The sequence below is a fragment of the Anopheles cruzii genome, chromosome 3 (genome assembly GCF_943734635.1).
Source record: "Anopheles cruzii chromosome 3, idAnoCruzAS_RS32_06, whole genome shotgun sequence".
Classification (NCBI taxonomy): Eukaryota; Metazoa; Arthropoda; class Insecta; order Diptera; family Culicidae; genus Anopheles; species Anopheles cruzii.
This window is the reverse complement of record NC_069145.1, coordinates 40368314-40385505: the sequence shown is the minus strand read 5'-3', so window position 1 is coordinate 40385505 and position 17192 is coordinate 40368314. Positions and strand designations below refer to the sequence as shown.

At 48.6% G+C, this 17192-nt stretch overlaps 1 protein-coding gene across 1 annotated transcript in view; it reads left to right on the top strand.

The window, feature by feature from the left end:
* LOC128270397 (uncharacterized) overlaps positions 1-17192 on the top strand; it is a 123159-nt gene that overhangs the window by 85912 nt on the left and 20055 nt on the right. Inside the window, exons 5-6 of the mRNA XM_053007796.1 lie at positions 15825-15899; positions 15981-16107. Coding sequence (XP_052863756.1) covers positions 15825-15899; positions 15981-16107 — 202 coding nt within the window. The remainder of the gene's footprint in view (positions 1-15824; positions 15900-15980; positions 16108-17192) is intronic.

The window sequence follows — 17192 nt, the reverse complement described above, 5'->3', positions numbered from 1 at the left end:
GTAAGTGACCGATTGAAATGAAACTTGACATACGTTCATATGAAGAGTGTACCAATATCACAAAAAAAATCAGGTTCGTAGCAGCGCCCTCTGGTATCGAGGCGCAAAACTTATTGAACACGCTAGTAGCGTTGGATCGCTCGTTGGTTTAGGCGGCGGCTGGCGCAATCCTGGCGTGCGGCTTGGCGGATAAATGAAAAGCATCCTGTGCGTTCGTGCGAGCGGAATATCGAGCGTGAGAGAGCGAGAGGGTGAGAGTGAGAGAGCACTCAGCACCGAACGTCTTCGAATCACCCGGTGACGGTGCTCCCCAAAAGGCGGGTTCCCGGGAATCGCCGGTTCGTTATCGCATTCGGTTTCAGCTCGAAAAACACACGCAAAGCCAACCAAGCGTTTCGGCGGCGACGAGTGCCAATGGCGGCGTGCGTTGCAGTTGCCCTAGCTCTGCGGTGGCCTTCATCCTCGCCACTGCAACCCCGGGCCACCGGGCGCAGTGTTAGAAATAGAAAATTACGTTTAAATTCGTAATCCAACGATTTATGATTGCGATAAACGTAATTTTTAGTAATACCTTGCCGGCGTCGGCATTCGCCCAATTCGGTCGCTCCGGTGCTCCGGTCTGGGGATTCGTCCTCCAGACGGTAGAGCATCCAGTGTCTGCTACCTGGCAACCTGGGGTGTTGTTTTTCTTTGCCATTCCCGTAAGGGACACCGCACAAACGGTCCCTGCGGATCTGTGGCGATCCCTTGTTGGCGCTCTTCCGTGAATGAAAAATGAGTTACAGTCAAAGACTAGCCGCTGGGTTGCTGGTTCCGCAGTTTTGGTCACCATCGGCATCCGCCGGTTGGTTCGCCATTTCGCTCTGCTTCAACCTCAGGTGTATGGTGTCGCCGTGTGTGTGTGTGTCGGTGTGCCACAAGGCACGGATTCCACAAGGACCAGCCAGAGCCATACCGACCCAGGACGACCCGGCACACATGAGAATGTAATCAATGTTGACTTTATGTGTTTTGAATAACAAATACACTTTCTTGCGGTAGCGTTTTTCAACCGCAGCTCGCACGCCAAGATGTTCACCACAGCTCCAGATCGGTGTGCGGTGTGCTTTGGTGCGGATATGCGCCAATCATACCAGATCTCGGTACATTAGAGGGCACGACATGCCCACCACCACCACCAGCACACACAAAACCATCGCCACCCGCCACCGTGCCGAGGATGTTCGTGCCCGGGCGAACGATGAACGATGGGACCGATGTTTGGACGGGACAAACAGTCGAGCCCGGCACTGCCGGAGCGAGCTGTGGAGCTTCGATGACACCGACGGGCACCGATGTCAACGAGGCGGCACTTTAATTCAATTCCCGGTCTCTTTGCACCAAGATGCACCGCAGAGCGGAGCGGCTCCCGGGACTACTTGGACCGGCCCACGGTCACACGGATAACCTGTTAACAACATAGAAGCCCCCCTCCTCCCACCCACTCAGCAGATCCGCAAAATTTCGGGGAATCGCCGACGTGTGCCACTCGGCTTTGCAAAGTGTTCTTCAAAAGCACCACCCATTTGCATTTCCATGCACGACGATTTTTGTGGAAAGAAGTTGCATTCCTGTTATGCGCCAGGCGGACCAATTGTCCAAATTGTCTAAAGTGAATTAGATCTCGGATAAACATAATTCAATACATTGTACCACGTCGCGTCACGTACCGTAGCCGTGCAAATTCCGCATGTTCTTGGCAATCATGTTCATTTACATTTATTGCATCGAATCAAGGAGAGTTTTTCTGTTGTTTGGTGGGCGTTTAAACTAATTGTTTTAATCAATTATTAATTATAAGAAATGTATTTTGAGAGCTTTTATTTTTTTTGAACAATTTAGGATATTGAATGCGGTTCAGGAATGACACATGCTTAGGAAAAAGTTTATTAAAAACAGGGGCTGATTTACAATGATGTACAAGATCTATTGCAAGTGTTCTAAGTAATGTTGGACTTAATCGATGCACTATAAAAATTAAACAAAAATATTTCATAAATCAAAACCATTAAAATAAGGATCATGGGACTGATTCAGAATATTCATTAATATTTAAAACAAATACTTATTATAATATTTTGCTTTAGTTTTCAACCTTCAACTTATCATGGCTACAGTTTATAGTTTTTTATCATGTTTATCTCTTAGGATTATAATTTCATGAGAAATCTTCCTTATATACTTCCCTCTATAGAGTCTCTACTTTAATTTTTTCCCCAATTTTAGTGCATGACCTCGTCCGCATCTCTCGTTATAAAAGTTGCAAAAATGGGAAATAATCTTTTTTCCTCACGCCGAGACTGCTTAGCCGTGCGAAGCCGGGCCGGGTTCAGATCGTGACGGAAATCCCTGTACCAATCGAAAGGCATTCCCGTTAATTGGATTGAACCGAGACGGAGCGCGATTGTCCGGCCGGCGAACATATAAAGCCCCCGGGCAACCTGTCCTTTGCGGAACGGCTTTCGTGACGTGTTTGCAGCTCGTGGTCCTTTTTCCCCCGCTCCTTTTTTCCTTCCTCCTCCCTTGCAACGTTGTAGCCCCGATTGCGAACGCAGAACCACGTTCACCACGTTGTGCTATGACAACAACGGCGACGGCCGAGATGCCAGCTCAACGTAGCGTGTGCGTAGCCCCTTTGGCGGCTGCCGACCCGGAGCCCGGATAGTTTGGCCGATGTACGATGCAAAAGATGCCCAGAGTAAGCTGCCCGGGTATACGCATCACCAGACCCGATGGCACGAAGCCTCGGTGCGCAGGGATCGGCTCGCCATCCATTTGTGGATTGAAATGTCTTGTTGCGTAATCATGGTTCGCTTGCCAGTGAAGCTGCTGACCCGATGTTGTAAGCCGAAATGTCCGAAGCACCGCACTGCTGGCTGCGTTGTCCTGGCTCCGCATTGAAAGATGAGAAATGTCAAGAGGCTTGTCTTGCTGTTGTTTGCACTTTGCACGGGCACTAGGATCTACTCTGCGAACCGTTCACGGATTCTGGTTAAAACCCGGTTTGCCCGGTGGGCATGGACTGACACAAAGAGAGAGGATGAAAAAGGAAGCGAGAGAGAGAGGGTTCGACGGAGAGCGCACTGTCGCCTGAAACGGTATAATTTTCAAATTATCACATTGTTTGCCGGTAAATATACTGTAATTAAACTGAGGAAATGGTTTCCCATTCGTTTTAATATTGGACACCGTACACGAACCGTGTCTCGGTGCCATCGAGATCGAACCAGAATCTGCTATCGGATAGCTTCACATCGGAACGGTCCGATGCCGTTGCCCGTTCCAGTAACCATTTACAGGCCACATCCCGTGACAGTGGAGCTATGAAACCGAAGGCATGGCGCCCCGAGTGGTGGCGGTGTCGGAAGTTGCTGGAACAATCGAGTCACCTGGCGGTTCCCATTCATTTCCGATCTCATTTAGTGCCATCGGGGAATGCACCGTGCAGCGAGCACCAACGGACGACCGCAGCGTCAGGCAGGAGCAGAAGCAGCGGCTATAAATCTAATTCTAATTTAGTTTTGATCTAAATTATCTAAACCTTCAGCGGTTCGTTCAGTCCACCACCTGGCATGGACCCGAGCGTCCCCGGGATGGTCCCCGGGAATTCAAGTGGCCTGGGGATTGATTAAATTCAAATGCTGGAACTCCGCGGGCACCTTTGTAACTGTCATTTCGCCACGGTACGATACGGTCGCAGAAAGTTGATCGATCGGTGCGCAATATTCGCTCCGTTGTTCATGTAACTTTTTCTGAGATGCTATCGCGTGATGTGAACTATACTTGGTAGTTTGCATTCTATTATGGTAATATTTGCTATTTGTACACAGTTCTATTATTACAAAACTGTTATAAAAATAAAACCCAACATTCTATTTGATTTTATTATATGGTATGCTATATGGTTATTATTATTGATCAACTATTTATTATGTTTTATATTTATTAGTTATTGTTATTATTTATTATTAGAACGGACAAAGCCGTATTAAAATTTTGCACTCAAATAGATACAATCAGATACAATAGATTGCAATCGAAGCACTTGCTTCAAGGACTATTACCTTGTTTCAAGGGCTATATAGGATTTTTTAAGGTCAATCAACTTTTTATTGTATTAAAAGCATGCTATTTTCTACTTATCGCCTGATCACGAGAAGGTTGACTATTTTTATCATAAAGACGCAACTTTCCTGTTTGTGCGCTTGAGATATTTGTTCCGAGTTTGTTCCAAGTGACCAAAATATCTCAAGATGCTTAGCGAAACATTAAAAAACGTAACATTAGTCTTGCGCAGAAGTGGCTCAATCTAATAAAATAGTACACTTAAAAGCACCTCCAAAAATTTGAAAACCCTAAAGTCCCGCCCTTCCGTTATGCTTTTCTGCACGGCGCAAAGTGCCCTCCACAGGGCACTGGATGGACCTGGATCTGCACCAGCAATTTGGGGCCACAGTTGCAGTTTACAGCTAATGATATCATCACCGCCAAGGCAAACTTTTCCTCCGCCACACGGACAGTAACTTATTTTGCTAATCATAAAGTAAGAGTTTTCCGATGCCCGCCATAAATCCATTGTTCTCCGCAACGGCCACACTCGGGCCGAGGGGCCGAGAATTATGTTCCCATTAGCACCCGGGGCTGGTTCCGAATGCGAAAACTTTTTTTTTTTGTTATTTCTGACGCACATTTCTTCGGTTGAACTTTTGGTTTTCGAGATGGCCTACCCCGAGAGCCCGCCGGGGCCGGCCAAAAATCTGGCGCCAGATAAATCAAGCTCTTCCCGCGGGCGCCTGCCGCGCCCCGGCCCGGGACCTGCGCCACCGGGATTTCGACAGAAATTAAATTAATACCTCCGGATCTGGCCGGCCAAAGCCAAAGCCGGACCGGGGCACCGTTTAAGTTAATTACCCTTTCGCACTGGCTCCTGGGGTAGCACATTCTGACAGGATTTAGGTGGCCCTTTTTACAGACACACACACACGCGTCTCCAGTGCGTTGGGACCGTTCATAAAATTTAGCCAAAAAAGGAGCCAAGTGCCCCCTCGACCCAAAAAGGTTCAGCCTTCAGACGGGCAGAGAGAGACAGAGAGAGCCGGAGAGCGAGTGAGCTGCTGCCCAAAAATTGGATCATCGCCACAAAAGTTTACATTCAATTTGGCCCGGAAGTGTGGCGCTGCCCCGAACTCGAGACGATCGCGTGTTACATTTTTGTGACTTTGTGTTGTCATTTCCAGGGTCCAACCCTCTCTGCATGGCCATTGCGCCGACGTTCCTGCTAATGGATGCTAATTGTTGGTAATCGAGCATCGAGAGTTGAACGAATGGGCGAATGGTTTGTACCGCTGGAGGCAAGGTTTCGAGGCAGGCCAAGGATTTTGGACCACCCTGGGGGTAGGAGATGCTTGAATGGACCCGAAAACAGAGCGTCACGGGTTAAGCAGAATTGGGCGCTTCGGGGAAATCGTAAAAAACAACGCTCACTCGTCTCACGGTTAATTAGGGTTCGGAGATGCCGACTGGACCGACTGAAGACTCGGAGATGCCGCTTCCTAAATTATCCATTTGCCCCGCGGCCATCGACGCCATCTTTGTCACTGGATTCCGGTTCCGGTGAAGGTCGTAGGCGTTGCCAATTGCTGGCAGCAGCGTTTCGGGCGGCTCAACCCGTCGAAAATACTAATTAGTTTCGTGTGCCGCCGGCAGGTGGCACTGTCTGCACAGGTGCCTCTGTCAGGGTTTCGCACGCAACAATCGCGGGTGGTTCAGTGAAAACCCGCTTCTTCGAAAAACGGTGTCCGGTCTCGCTGATGGTGATGATGGAATTTTAGCATCCGACAGCATTCCCAAGGAGCATTGGAAAACAGAAATGACACCCGCCTCGAGTGAGCAGTCCAGAAGGGAGAGCGGGCGCGGCCCGGAACCGGCGAAGACACCGGATTCCCGGAAGTTGATTTCAAGCCGGATTTAACGAGAAATAAAAAGCGGATAGAGAAATATGAAACCACGCTGAGTGATTCTTGGCCGGCAGGAAGTTCCGCCTTGGCTTCGCTGGCACCGTCGCCGCAGAGGCCAAGCGGCTAATCCTTGCGCGCGGCAGGCTTTGATACGAAACAAAAAAAAGAAACAATAAAAGCGATAGGACCCTCTCGGAGGTTGATGAAAAAATAAAACGCCGTTTCGGTTCCGGGTGCGACGAACATTTCTGAACCGCGCGCTGCATCCGGTGTGCATCCTTCTGGAACGGCGGAACTGCCGCCGCCGCCATCGCCACCGCCGCCGGATGGCGGATCCCTTGGGTGACTCGAATTTACCACCACCAAGCGGCCGTGAAAGGAAAAATAATGAACTATTTTTCTCCCATTGCGCGCTGGCACATTTCTCTAGATTTCATCGCCATCATCGTCATCTTTTCTATTCATGACTCCAACTTCTTTCTCGACCCCGGCGCGGTTCCCCGGAGCGTAAAACCGGACCGTTTTGTGGGTCGTCCCGTCCCGTCCCCACGTGTTGGTGAAAAACTGCTGAATTTCTGCACTCCACTCCATTACATTCCCTCTGTTTTCTTTTTTGTGCTCTCCACAAGGCACCCGTCCCCAAAGGTGTGTTGGACTCAATCCGGTGCGGTTCTCGCGCAAAGGATGCGTTTTTGTGTGTGTGTGTGTGTGTGTGAATGCACCTTGCTAAAAGGACATCTAGCAGCTGGTCTGGGTAGGGGCGCAGTGTTCTAGATAGCCGAGGTGCTCCCTCGAGCAGATTGACGCTCGGGGTCGGTTCTTGGGGTGGAAAATTGAGTTTTCAATAGCATCCAACGGAACCGACCTCAGTTCCAGGCGAAACCACCCTGCGCGGCACAGTGCGCGGATCTTCGCGGATGTCTGTGGACCCAGCGTCCCGACTTGTGGTATCAGACCACCGAACACAATGGGTCAATATAGATGGTCACCATTTTTCTTGGAGTTTCTGAGTTGAGCGCTCGTGGCACAAGGTACCTCAAATATCAGTTTGGTAGTTTGCTTGAATAAAAGAACATTAACCTCATTTACCACAAATGCAGGAATGATAATTAGATGCAAAAAATAAAACTGGGAATTGGGTAACATAATATTTGATACAATCTCTGCATTTTGAACTTCCGCCTAAACATGCAAGCAATTGTAGACTGTTTCCGTTCTACTATGCAAGTAAAGCAAATACTTTAAACAAGCTTTCTCTTAAAACTTCATATGGTTACAAAATTTGATTTCTTTTAAGTATTTATTATATCTATAATTGTTTCCTAATCATTTTTTGGCTTTATTATTGCTCGTCTTAATGATGAGCATAATTACCACTTTTGCGCTAGGAAACCTGTCAAAAGAAGAGGCATACACTGGTTAAAGACATGACATGAATTTAACCACAGTTTTTATTTCTGAATTGACTGAAAGTAATCTCACTTCGGCTTGCTTTGGATGCCAACAAAACCGCATGAGATCAAAGAACCGATTTACCGATTTTAGGTCAATTTACCATCCCACTGTGCACGGCGAGGGTCCTGTACCCCTATACGAGTGTGACGGTAACTTTTGGGAGACGCTTGTCCCTTCGAAATCGCGCTACGCCGGTGATGGAACGTTCATTTTCTTTTCCACTCGCTTCGCTGTTTGTTGTCGACGCCGAAAAACCGTCCGTCCATTCGCGCTCGCTTATCGTGTTCCCCGTTTTTTTCGTGTGGTCACACTTTTTGCTTCTTTGTTTTCACGGAGGACTCCTCCTTGCAGTCGCCGTGAATCACCGTGAAGATTCCAGAATCGCCGTGCTTTAGCCAGAAATGGGAACAGGATGGGATCCGCCTGGCGTGCGTTTTGATTAAATTTATTTCGCATTTCTCAGGCCATTTATAACGTGAGGAAATGTTCTCGAATTTAGTTTGTGGGCGTCGAACTAGTGTGCTGGTAATAAGGCCCTTATTTCCACTTGACGTGTTTTTCAACAAGTAAATTACATAATTTAGAATACAAAAGTCAAGACGTAAACTGTGGACCAAGGAGGCCTCAGCAGGTCACAGCCATCGAGAGGTCTGACAGCTGTGCCGTGCTGTCAAAAACAGCCTCATGCAACGTGCCGTTAACTTTGAAACAGGAAAACTTTATTACCCGTTACTCGTGCAAAGTTATATCCCATAAAGTGTCAGAAGTGCTCCACCTAGCCGGAAGCCGGAAGACATCGTGAGGGAAGTCAATAAAATACCAAATTTAAAACAAGGCTCACTTTGAATCACTCCGAATAAGGATCAACCGTTTTACAACGCTCATCCCCAGCTTCCGGATGGCTACGGGAAGAAAAGGTAACGAAATCCCAACTGGTGTTGTAAACTAGTTTGATTAATCGGCGATGAATGTTGCTTACGCTAAAGCAAGAAATATGGTTTACAACGGTGAATGAAGTCATCGCAATCGATGACGCAAATCACCTCAACCGAGCGAACTATTCGAAAGCGCTCAACAAAAAAGGGATGCTAATTTCGAAGCACCGCACAAAGATTGATGCCCATGACACCGGAGGCGCATCAGTTGAAATATGTTTCCCATAAATCACAGGAAAGTTACAGAAAATTAAGAGAACAAAAAAACTTTGTCCATTCTCAGAAAACTAAAGCACTCGCCCGGCACACACTCTTAGTTCATCATTTCGGACAGGTGCGCTGAAAGTCCACCGTATTGCCCCGTGGCAGGGTTTGGCTTCCCTGCAGCGATTCCGGCCGGAAGTCATCGCTCATCCGGACCGTTGCGGAACATGGGGAAATTTATTTCTCACCCATCAACCCGTCCTAATTCATGTGGCGCCAGCCCAGCGAATGGGTTGCCGTTCCCCATTCATTCCTCGATTAGTTTCCTTCCAGACACCGGCAAGCCGCAACAGCCTCGTCTCGTCGCAGCCAAAGCGTTCTCGGTTCTAGCCAGAATCAAAGCTGCGGAGAGCGTGCTCGGAGTCAAGTGCTTCCGGCTTAGGCCGATACCATCGTCGGTGCTTCGGTTTCGGCCCCCGGAATGGAGCTTGTAAACGGAGGAAAACACAAGCCCAACGATGCTCGATGCGGTACTCATAAACAAAAACATCGTCGCCGGAGTGGGCGAAGGTTACACATCCTTTTGCCTAACAGCTTTGCGCCGATGTTTTAGTTTTTCGGTGCCATTTCGGACCACGAATGCGGCGTGTTTTGCCAGAGTCATCAGAAGACTGCGACATTGATATTAAAATTGGGAATCCATTAGCAAACGGCACACTAGCGTATGTGATTTGTCACAGCTGACTAAATTTTGTGAATAGAACGACGATTTGAAACATACGAGCCTGTCGACTACCGGCAGTATCTGGCCGATTGAGCGTCCTATTCTACTCGCTGCTCTGTTCTTCGCCCAAAAACGCTTCGCCTTATTGCGCTTCCTCCAGCAATGGATCCTGGTGGATAGGCACGCTTCTAAGAAAAACATCAGAATTCGCCATCCACCCGGTCGTTCCCGGAAGAAGTGGCACGGCACGGCACTGAGCCCTTTCTCTCTGAGACAAGTCAACCGTAGCCTTTGGCTTCCCGGCACCGAGCCGACCGAGCGGACATCAAAGTAACGGCTTAGCGTGAAGTGACAATCTCCGGCCGGGGGCAGCCGAGTTTTAATAGCTGCCGCTTTTTTCCGCACGCCGTAATTAATTGGTCATCCATCAGGTCCAGGAGGCCCGATCCCGAGCGCTTCCAGTGAACCCGAACCGGATGGCCTTTGCTCGCCCGGTCGTCCTCTTCCGAGTGGTTTGACTTTGATCGCCTTCGGTGGAAGTGTTCATCGATTGAAGCTATCCCGGCTGGGTCATTAGTAAAGCAAACGTCGCGTTGAAGGTGACCTACCAGCGCTTCTCGCTTGCCGGCGCGATGAAGCTGTGCCGTGCTGCATCCTGTTTGGGGACTTGTAGAACTAGCTTAGCGTTGTTACCCAACGAGTGGCGCAGCGTTTCAGATCGATCCGGATGAGATTCTTTCGACCCGCCCGACTTCGGGGGCATTCAATTTGCTAAATTACGTGACCCCTTGTCAACACACCGTTACTCGTGTATCGTCGCCGTGATGTGCTCACTGGCTCACTTTCGTCAATTCCTATCGATTGCCGGCATAGTTTACAACCGGAGCAGCAGCGGTTCAGTCTGCCAGCCAATTCGCCCGAAAACGGAACAGAAAAAATTCAATCCCATTAAATCACTCGTCTGTGATTCCATCGATCAGCGGCGCACATTGCCGTGGCTGTGCCAGGGAAGATGTGTATGTGTACGCCGAGGATTTAGCCCACCCGGCCCCCACTTTGCCGCATGTTTATTACGAGAATTTTCTTTTTGGCGTTCACGACGGCACTGTAACTGTATTTTGTATTGAATTTGTGAATTGCATCCCGCGTAACGAGCCCGGGCCAGGAGGTCCTTTAGCGCGGCCCCATGCCCCACGCAACTAGTAAGCAAATCGCATCGCGGCAAACCAATAAAATAAATTACACGTAGTCGAATTGAAAAACTTTCCACGAATCTCGCCTGATTGGCTTTCGCCGGGTGCTGCCGGGGCAAAGTAACTATTTTTCTTTCCCACCCTAATGCCGTGCCCATTCTGCTCCCATCGATGATGACGGACCGTGGCTTACTTCCGCCTGGAACAGCTCGGAAAAACATTTTGCCCAATAAATCATACAGAGGGTCCCATCGGACTGCAGCCAGATTTTGGGCCACAGAGGGAACGAACCTGGATGCAAAAAAGTAACCGTACGAGGACCCTTCACAAGGCTTCAAGGAAGGGGTTTCCACACTCGAAAAATTTTCCCTCAAATTGATGGCAACGGTGCAGTGTTTGGCGACGGCCGTAAAAAAACCAATCGCCGTGTTTGAGGTCTGTAACGCGTCTCGGTTGCTGGGGTGTGTACGGGTAAGTGCAGCCGCCTCGATCGAGAGTAGTATCGAGGAAAACTGGAGGAAAGACACTCACGGGTCTGAGCCACATTTGAAGTGCCAATGGAAAATCCAATACGGTGGTACGCCACTGTACACGTCGATAAATAGCTGCCGTGGAAATTTGTTACTGAAATCGACAGCATTAGTAGCGCCATGGCCATGGGGAGTGGCGTGAAGGTATGGCAGAAGGGCCCGCAAACGGAAGTGTTCCGAAAAGTTCCGATGGAGACGCCCTGGTGCCTGGTGAGTTGTGAAAGCGCGCGAAAGAAAAAGTTTTCCACTCACGGATTTTTCGACTTACTGTGTGAGTGTGTTGTAATGCCGTAACAAAACCTGCCATGTGGTGCGGTGGTAAAATTGCCGACGGTGGGTTCTATCGTCGCCCCCGTGAGAAGCCCGCCCCGCCCCCGGGCCGTTCGTTCGTTCCCGTGTTCCTACTGCAATTACTTTTCAACCCCATGTGCTTTCAACGATTCGTTTGAGCAACCAATAAACTGCTGTCAATGGGTGGCAATCTTTAGAAAAATCAAGAGAAAACACACTTTAAAACAGCCACCGGATGTACTCGGCCAGACCGTTCCGTGAGGCGCGACGTCTTATGGCGCGAACTGAGCGGAAAAGCGGCCAAAGCAAAAGTCCGAATAGAGGAAAAATCAACCACTTTATAGCGCCCGATGCACCTGCGGCGATCGGGAGCGGTGGTGTACGCTGGGTGCGAATAAAGTTTCACATTGGCTAAATCCTGCCGATGGCCGATGCTGCTCCTTGCTCGTTCGCTCCTCAGATCGCCGAACCGTGTGTGGCCGCGTTCAGCGTCGGGCGGTTTTAGCCGAAAGGCGAATTTTCCACCGAATGGAAAAAGTTTTAATTAATGTTGGGACGTCCCACCGGTGCCGCTGGTTCGACTCGGCGAAGCAATTCGTGAATGGCGTGCAATTTGCCCCCCATACACGGTTTGCGGTCAATTCGAAGTGCACTTTTACGATCGCTTTCGTGTGTGTGTGATCTTGCACAGGTTAGCGCCCGTGGTCCGGCACGCTGGAGGTCCGGTGCGGTGACTGCGGAGCAGGATTAATGCTCTCACAGAGCCACCCCGAAGCAGCACATGAAGGTGCTCCATCAGCCTCCAGAAAGGAAAAGGTAAAATAGGTAAAATTCAAAAAAGAAAAACGCTGCGCTTTGCTTCAAATAAATTCGCGCATTTAATGTGTGGTCATTTTTAGTGAGTTATTATCCACATAATTTATACATAGAAGTGGGTGGAACGTATTTCTTTTGAATGACATAAAATATGAGAAGTTTTGGAACAATATTTGGCTGTGATTGCGATGGTGAAACATCAGGCGTCTCCATCAGGCGGTTGCATCTCTTGAAATGAGAGCGTATCCTGCTTCGGGAGTCACACAGTGCACTGTTCAAACGTGCTTTTATGAGCCGAAACAACGATGAAATCGTGCCCGTCATGCAGTCTTTTGTAATTAAATGGAAGTAATCCCATCAAATTGGATTTGTACTGTCCTGCCGGCCGATGTACGAAGGATAATCGCTACGAAAAAACGAAACAAAAATTATGCGAAACAGCAGCCCGATAGGTATCATTTAATTGCTGCAGCAACATATAATTCCCACCTTTGAACCCACCGGCCGCATTAAAATGAAGAACGGACTTTATTTTTTGGCCCCGAAGAGACCAGTCAAACGCCAGCCCCGGCCCCGGCGACGCTCTTTATGCTGGGCCCAGCACAAAACAAAGTGACAGCACGAAAGCAACAGGAAGTCACCGGAGTGCTACAAAGAGACAAAGAGAAAGAGCGAGAGGAAACAGAGAGAGAGAGAGAGAGAGGGAAGAAGTTCGTTTCGTTTTTATAGTCTGCCAGCGTCTGCCAGCCCCTTTGGCCATGGAACACTCCACCGGCGGTGTATTTAGGTATCTTTCGTCCTCCACAGGGCGGTCCCGGTAGTCGCGTGAGTAATCCCCTTAAGCACATTATACAATAAATTTAAATCTTTCACTCCAGCTGACAAACTGAGAAGACGTGCGATTTTATTCCCACTCCGCCTTCACGCGACCATTCATGGCGCGCGGGAGCGGAGGCGGCAAACCTTCCACTTTCCGGGGGCCCACCGGAGCGAGACGTTTAAAATGTGATTATCGTCTTCATTTTATTTCCGTCACTCTTCGGTACGGTTGGAGGTGATGGCACCCGATAGCGCCACGCTGTCGTTCGTGGTGCTGTTTGGTGCGGTCGAAGCACATTTCTTTCACCAGTCTAGTTTCGATCCGCCCGAGCAGTCGCTTCCGGGCCGCGTGTACAATGGCTGCCGTTTGCCTGTCCGCCCGTGGTGCTCCTAGGGTCCCACTTTCCGGTGGCTGGGACGGCGAAATGTCACGTCGCTCGGCACGTCAACTTTAATGATGTTTTCCGGCACATCCGGTGCGCAGCTCAATCGGTGCGAGCGATGGTCAGATTTTTTAACCACCGGTCCACTGTATTCGTTTCTGTTTCATGCAAACCATGAAACCGAACATTTCATGCAAAACCATGGCGGAACAAAAATCTAAAATTTGTAGCTGGTGAATTTAAATGTTTGCTCCGGTGAAAAATACTGCATCGTTTGCTGCAACAGCCCTTTTTATCTGCTTTCTATGAAAATTAAATTCAAAGGGGTATTTCAATAAACCACAACCCAGGATTTCAATCTGCCTTTGTCGAAATTTTGTTGGCATTTCTGTTTGTGATGCTGCCGCCTGAATGTTGAATGGTTTAAAATACTTTGTGCCTCATTTTGATTACAAACGATTAAAAGAATGTTAAATATCAAACAGACCCCCGCTGATAGAGCAGTCGGTAACGCTCTTCGCTGTCAGCGCAGCTGGCCGTGGTTCGAATCCCGGGATCGGTTGTCACTCAACCGGCCATGGTTTCGATTCCCGATACCGGCGTGACAGGGGGGTTGGCGCGGGACTAACAATCCCGTCCGTAAAAATTAAATGTTACAGAAGAGCATCAGAGATTTAGCATTGTCTCTGGTGCCAGGCCAAAACTGCTCAGCGGTTGTAGCGCCAAAAAAGAAGAAGAAGAAATATCAAACAGAAATTTTAGGTGTCTAATTAGGACGTCTATCGGTAACTATCCATTCACTGGAATTGGTTCAGTAACTCCCTTTTGTTCTACTATTCAGTGAATTATAAGAATCGAACTTACTGCCCATTTGATATTAAATCGATTACAGCACAGAGTACAAAAGTGTTTCACAATCACCATCAATGAGCCAGAAATCATATGAAAGCCTTATTTGGTCATCTTTATATTGCTTATTGATGTGTAACTATCATCGTTGTTTTTATACACAAGGTAGTGGAATGTTTTACAACTGTTGCAATCTAAATGAGACCGATGGAGGCGCATGGTACTTTACAATAATTTCGGTGAGAAGCGCATAGATAGAAACGAAACCATTTTAGGTGTCCTGATTATAAGGAAACGCCAAATCAAGAAATAATCATCAAAGACGATGGCCACTAGCAACCAATGCTTCCCGAGCAGCATAAGCTGATATTCATTAGTTTAAGTGGCGGACAGTTTTACGCCACACTCCATCACACTTTTTTCTTTTTTGCCCATAAACTACTTACCAGCCAGCAATGGATTCACGATTCGAGCAATGAATAAGCAACCACACACACAAACACTAAGCCGTGGGCAGGGCCCCAAAGGCTGTGGCGCGAAAAAAGTTGCTCCTTCGTGGCGCGGCTCCAGAATTGAAGAGCACCAACAGCTAAACTAGCGAAACAATTAGCTGGCACGCCGTTGATTAACATTGCCCGCCATAGTAGTCGTAAAAGCGAAAGCCGAGTGCCCTTCCGGTACGGCCGAGTGCCAACAACTCAGCGGCGCCACCGAGGAACTTTATTGCCGGCCGGACACCGAGCATGCTTGAACTTTACCGCCCTTCACGCGGTGGACGGTGGAGTGTAGAGTAATTCAGATGTGACCGAAAAACCGCCACTCGACACGCCGCGGCGCAATCTGTTCCGCGACACATGTTTTCGCGGAATCCGTCCCGATCCGCCTTCCAGCCACACCCGGGTCCATTTTACACTTCCGGGCGCCCGTTTTCGCGCCCGATCGAAAATCCCCGCGACCTCTAAGCCATCACGACGGCGGTGACTCATCAGCAGCCGTTGCCAACCGACCGGTGATCATAAATATTTTATGCCACCCAACATAAATTTCTTCCTGCACTCGCTGCTGCACCGAGCGCTGATCGACAAACGCTGACAGCTAGACACAGGCCGGGCCGGGCCGAACCTGTTTTACGGCTTGCCGACACACGGGCACGGGTCCGGGGTGCTCTTTGATTTCTTCGGCGGTGCCAATAAGACATTTAGTGTATATGCTTTTATGGTCCCAGTCGCAGTGCGCGCGCCGCAAGTGGCGCTATTGTGGTTTGGCCGTGCGATCCGATGCGCGAACCGAAATTGAAATACAGGCGAATAGTAAAATCTGGTTTATGAAGACGTAAAATCACCGCATCACACTTTGGTACTTTGGTAGCTGATTGCTGGCGGTGGTGGTGGTGCTGGTGTTGGCCATGTGTTGTTAGCCGTCGCCGAAATCAATCAAATCAGCCGTCGTGAAGCTAATAAATGTTCAATCGCGAGTGCCGTTGTTTTAACTGTAACCCAGCGCACTGATTTCGTAAGCTTACTTAGATAGTGGACCGCTGAAAGGTGGTAATGATTCATTTGTGAGCCTTTTCTGGGGGTGTGATATGGAACGCTTTAATGAGTTGAGTGTTTTGCATTATTCTTTCAGGTTGGCTTGGAACCCACGGCTCTTCATCCCACGCACGACAATCTGCAATGGGCGTCACGGGACCTCACAATTCAGGTACGTTAAGTTAATGTAATGCATGAGCAAAAACGATTACGCGAAGGGCTTATGGCTTATGTCTCTGATCCGCTTTCTTAGCTCCTTCCGTCTCACTACGCCACCGGGCAGCTGATACTGCGGTGCTTGGCCGAGGTCGGCACCATCTATTCGGAGGTATCGCAGGCTCCGCTCGAGTCCAGCCGCAAGGAGCCCATCCCGGAGCGAGGTAAGTTGAAGGTGAACGGCCAGACCGTGGACCTCCGCACCCTTCCTCTGACAAACCCGGCACACAAACAGTAAGCCGGGTCCCCGCAATGTTGGTGTTGATAATTAAATTATTTGATTAATCATCGGTGGCTGTCGATGTCCCACCCGTGAGCCGTGTGTGGAGCTGGTGGTCCCCAGCCACAACCCACGCATGAACGAGCTCATTTGCGCGAACATCAGGAAACACAAACACACCATTAGCGGCGGGCGTCAAAATGTCAACAATCGAATTGATAATCAACTGCGTAATAAATTATGCACCACATCAGTGCCCGGGGCCGTGGCCGTGCATCCTTTTCCGGCTCCGACCCAGACGATGAACCAATCAAGCAATTGGAATCGGATGAACCCCCTCTCGCTATGCCAACGATTTCATTTTCAATTTCAAACGCGTTTTGGGAGACGCACGCGGGCGTGTGTGTGCATGGCAAAGAGTAGCAGCGCTCGTAGTGTAGCTAATCATCCATTAAGGTCCTTGTTGCAAGCGTTCGAATTTGTTTTATTATGCGACAAGCGTTCTATAAGCTGCCGGCAGAGTGCCACTTGAGTGGGCTCCTGAGGGCCGGTTCCAAACAGTGTCACAGTGTCACTTGAAACACTATTCGAACATGATCCCGCTAATTTTGTGTCAGTCCGGAAGCTCAACCGAACACGAAGTACGGACACTGTACAAAATCTCTGCAAGTTTGTACGGGTACCAGTTTGGGTTTATATGTGTTATTTAGATTCTGATTTGAATTTCCAGAAACAAGTTAAATGAGTTACTGAATTGAGGTTATGTTAATCAACTACCAATCGATTTTTACTTATTTATGATTTGTTTTGAAAAGAACCATATAATTCTACGCATATTGCTTCCGTTTTACCAATTCTCAATGTTATAAAGAGACTATTTATGGTTACACTTTTTCGTGCACGAAGTGTAGTAACTAAACCCATGCATCAAGCATTTTGATATTTTGGTTTTTTGATGAAACATTTGAGCAATACTTTGCAATGTAACTTTTATTAGGTTTTTGGTTTTAATCCTATCGTCCGGTAATC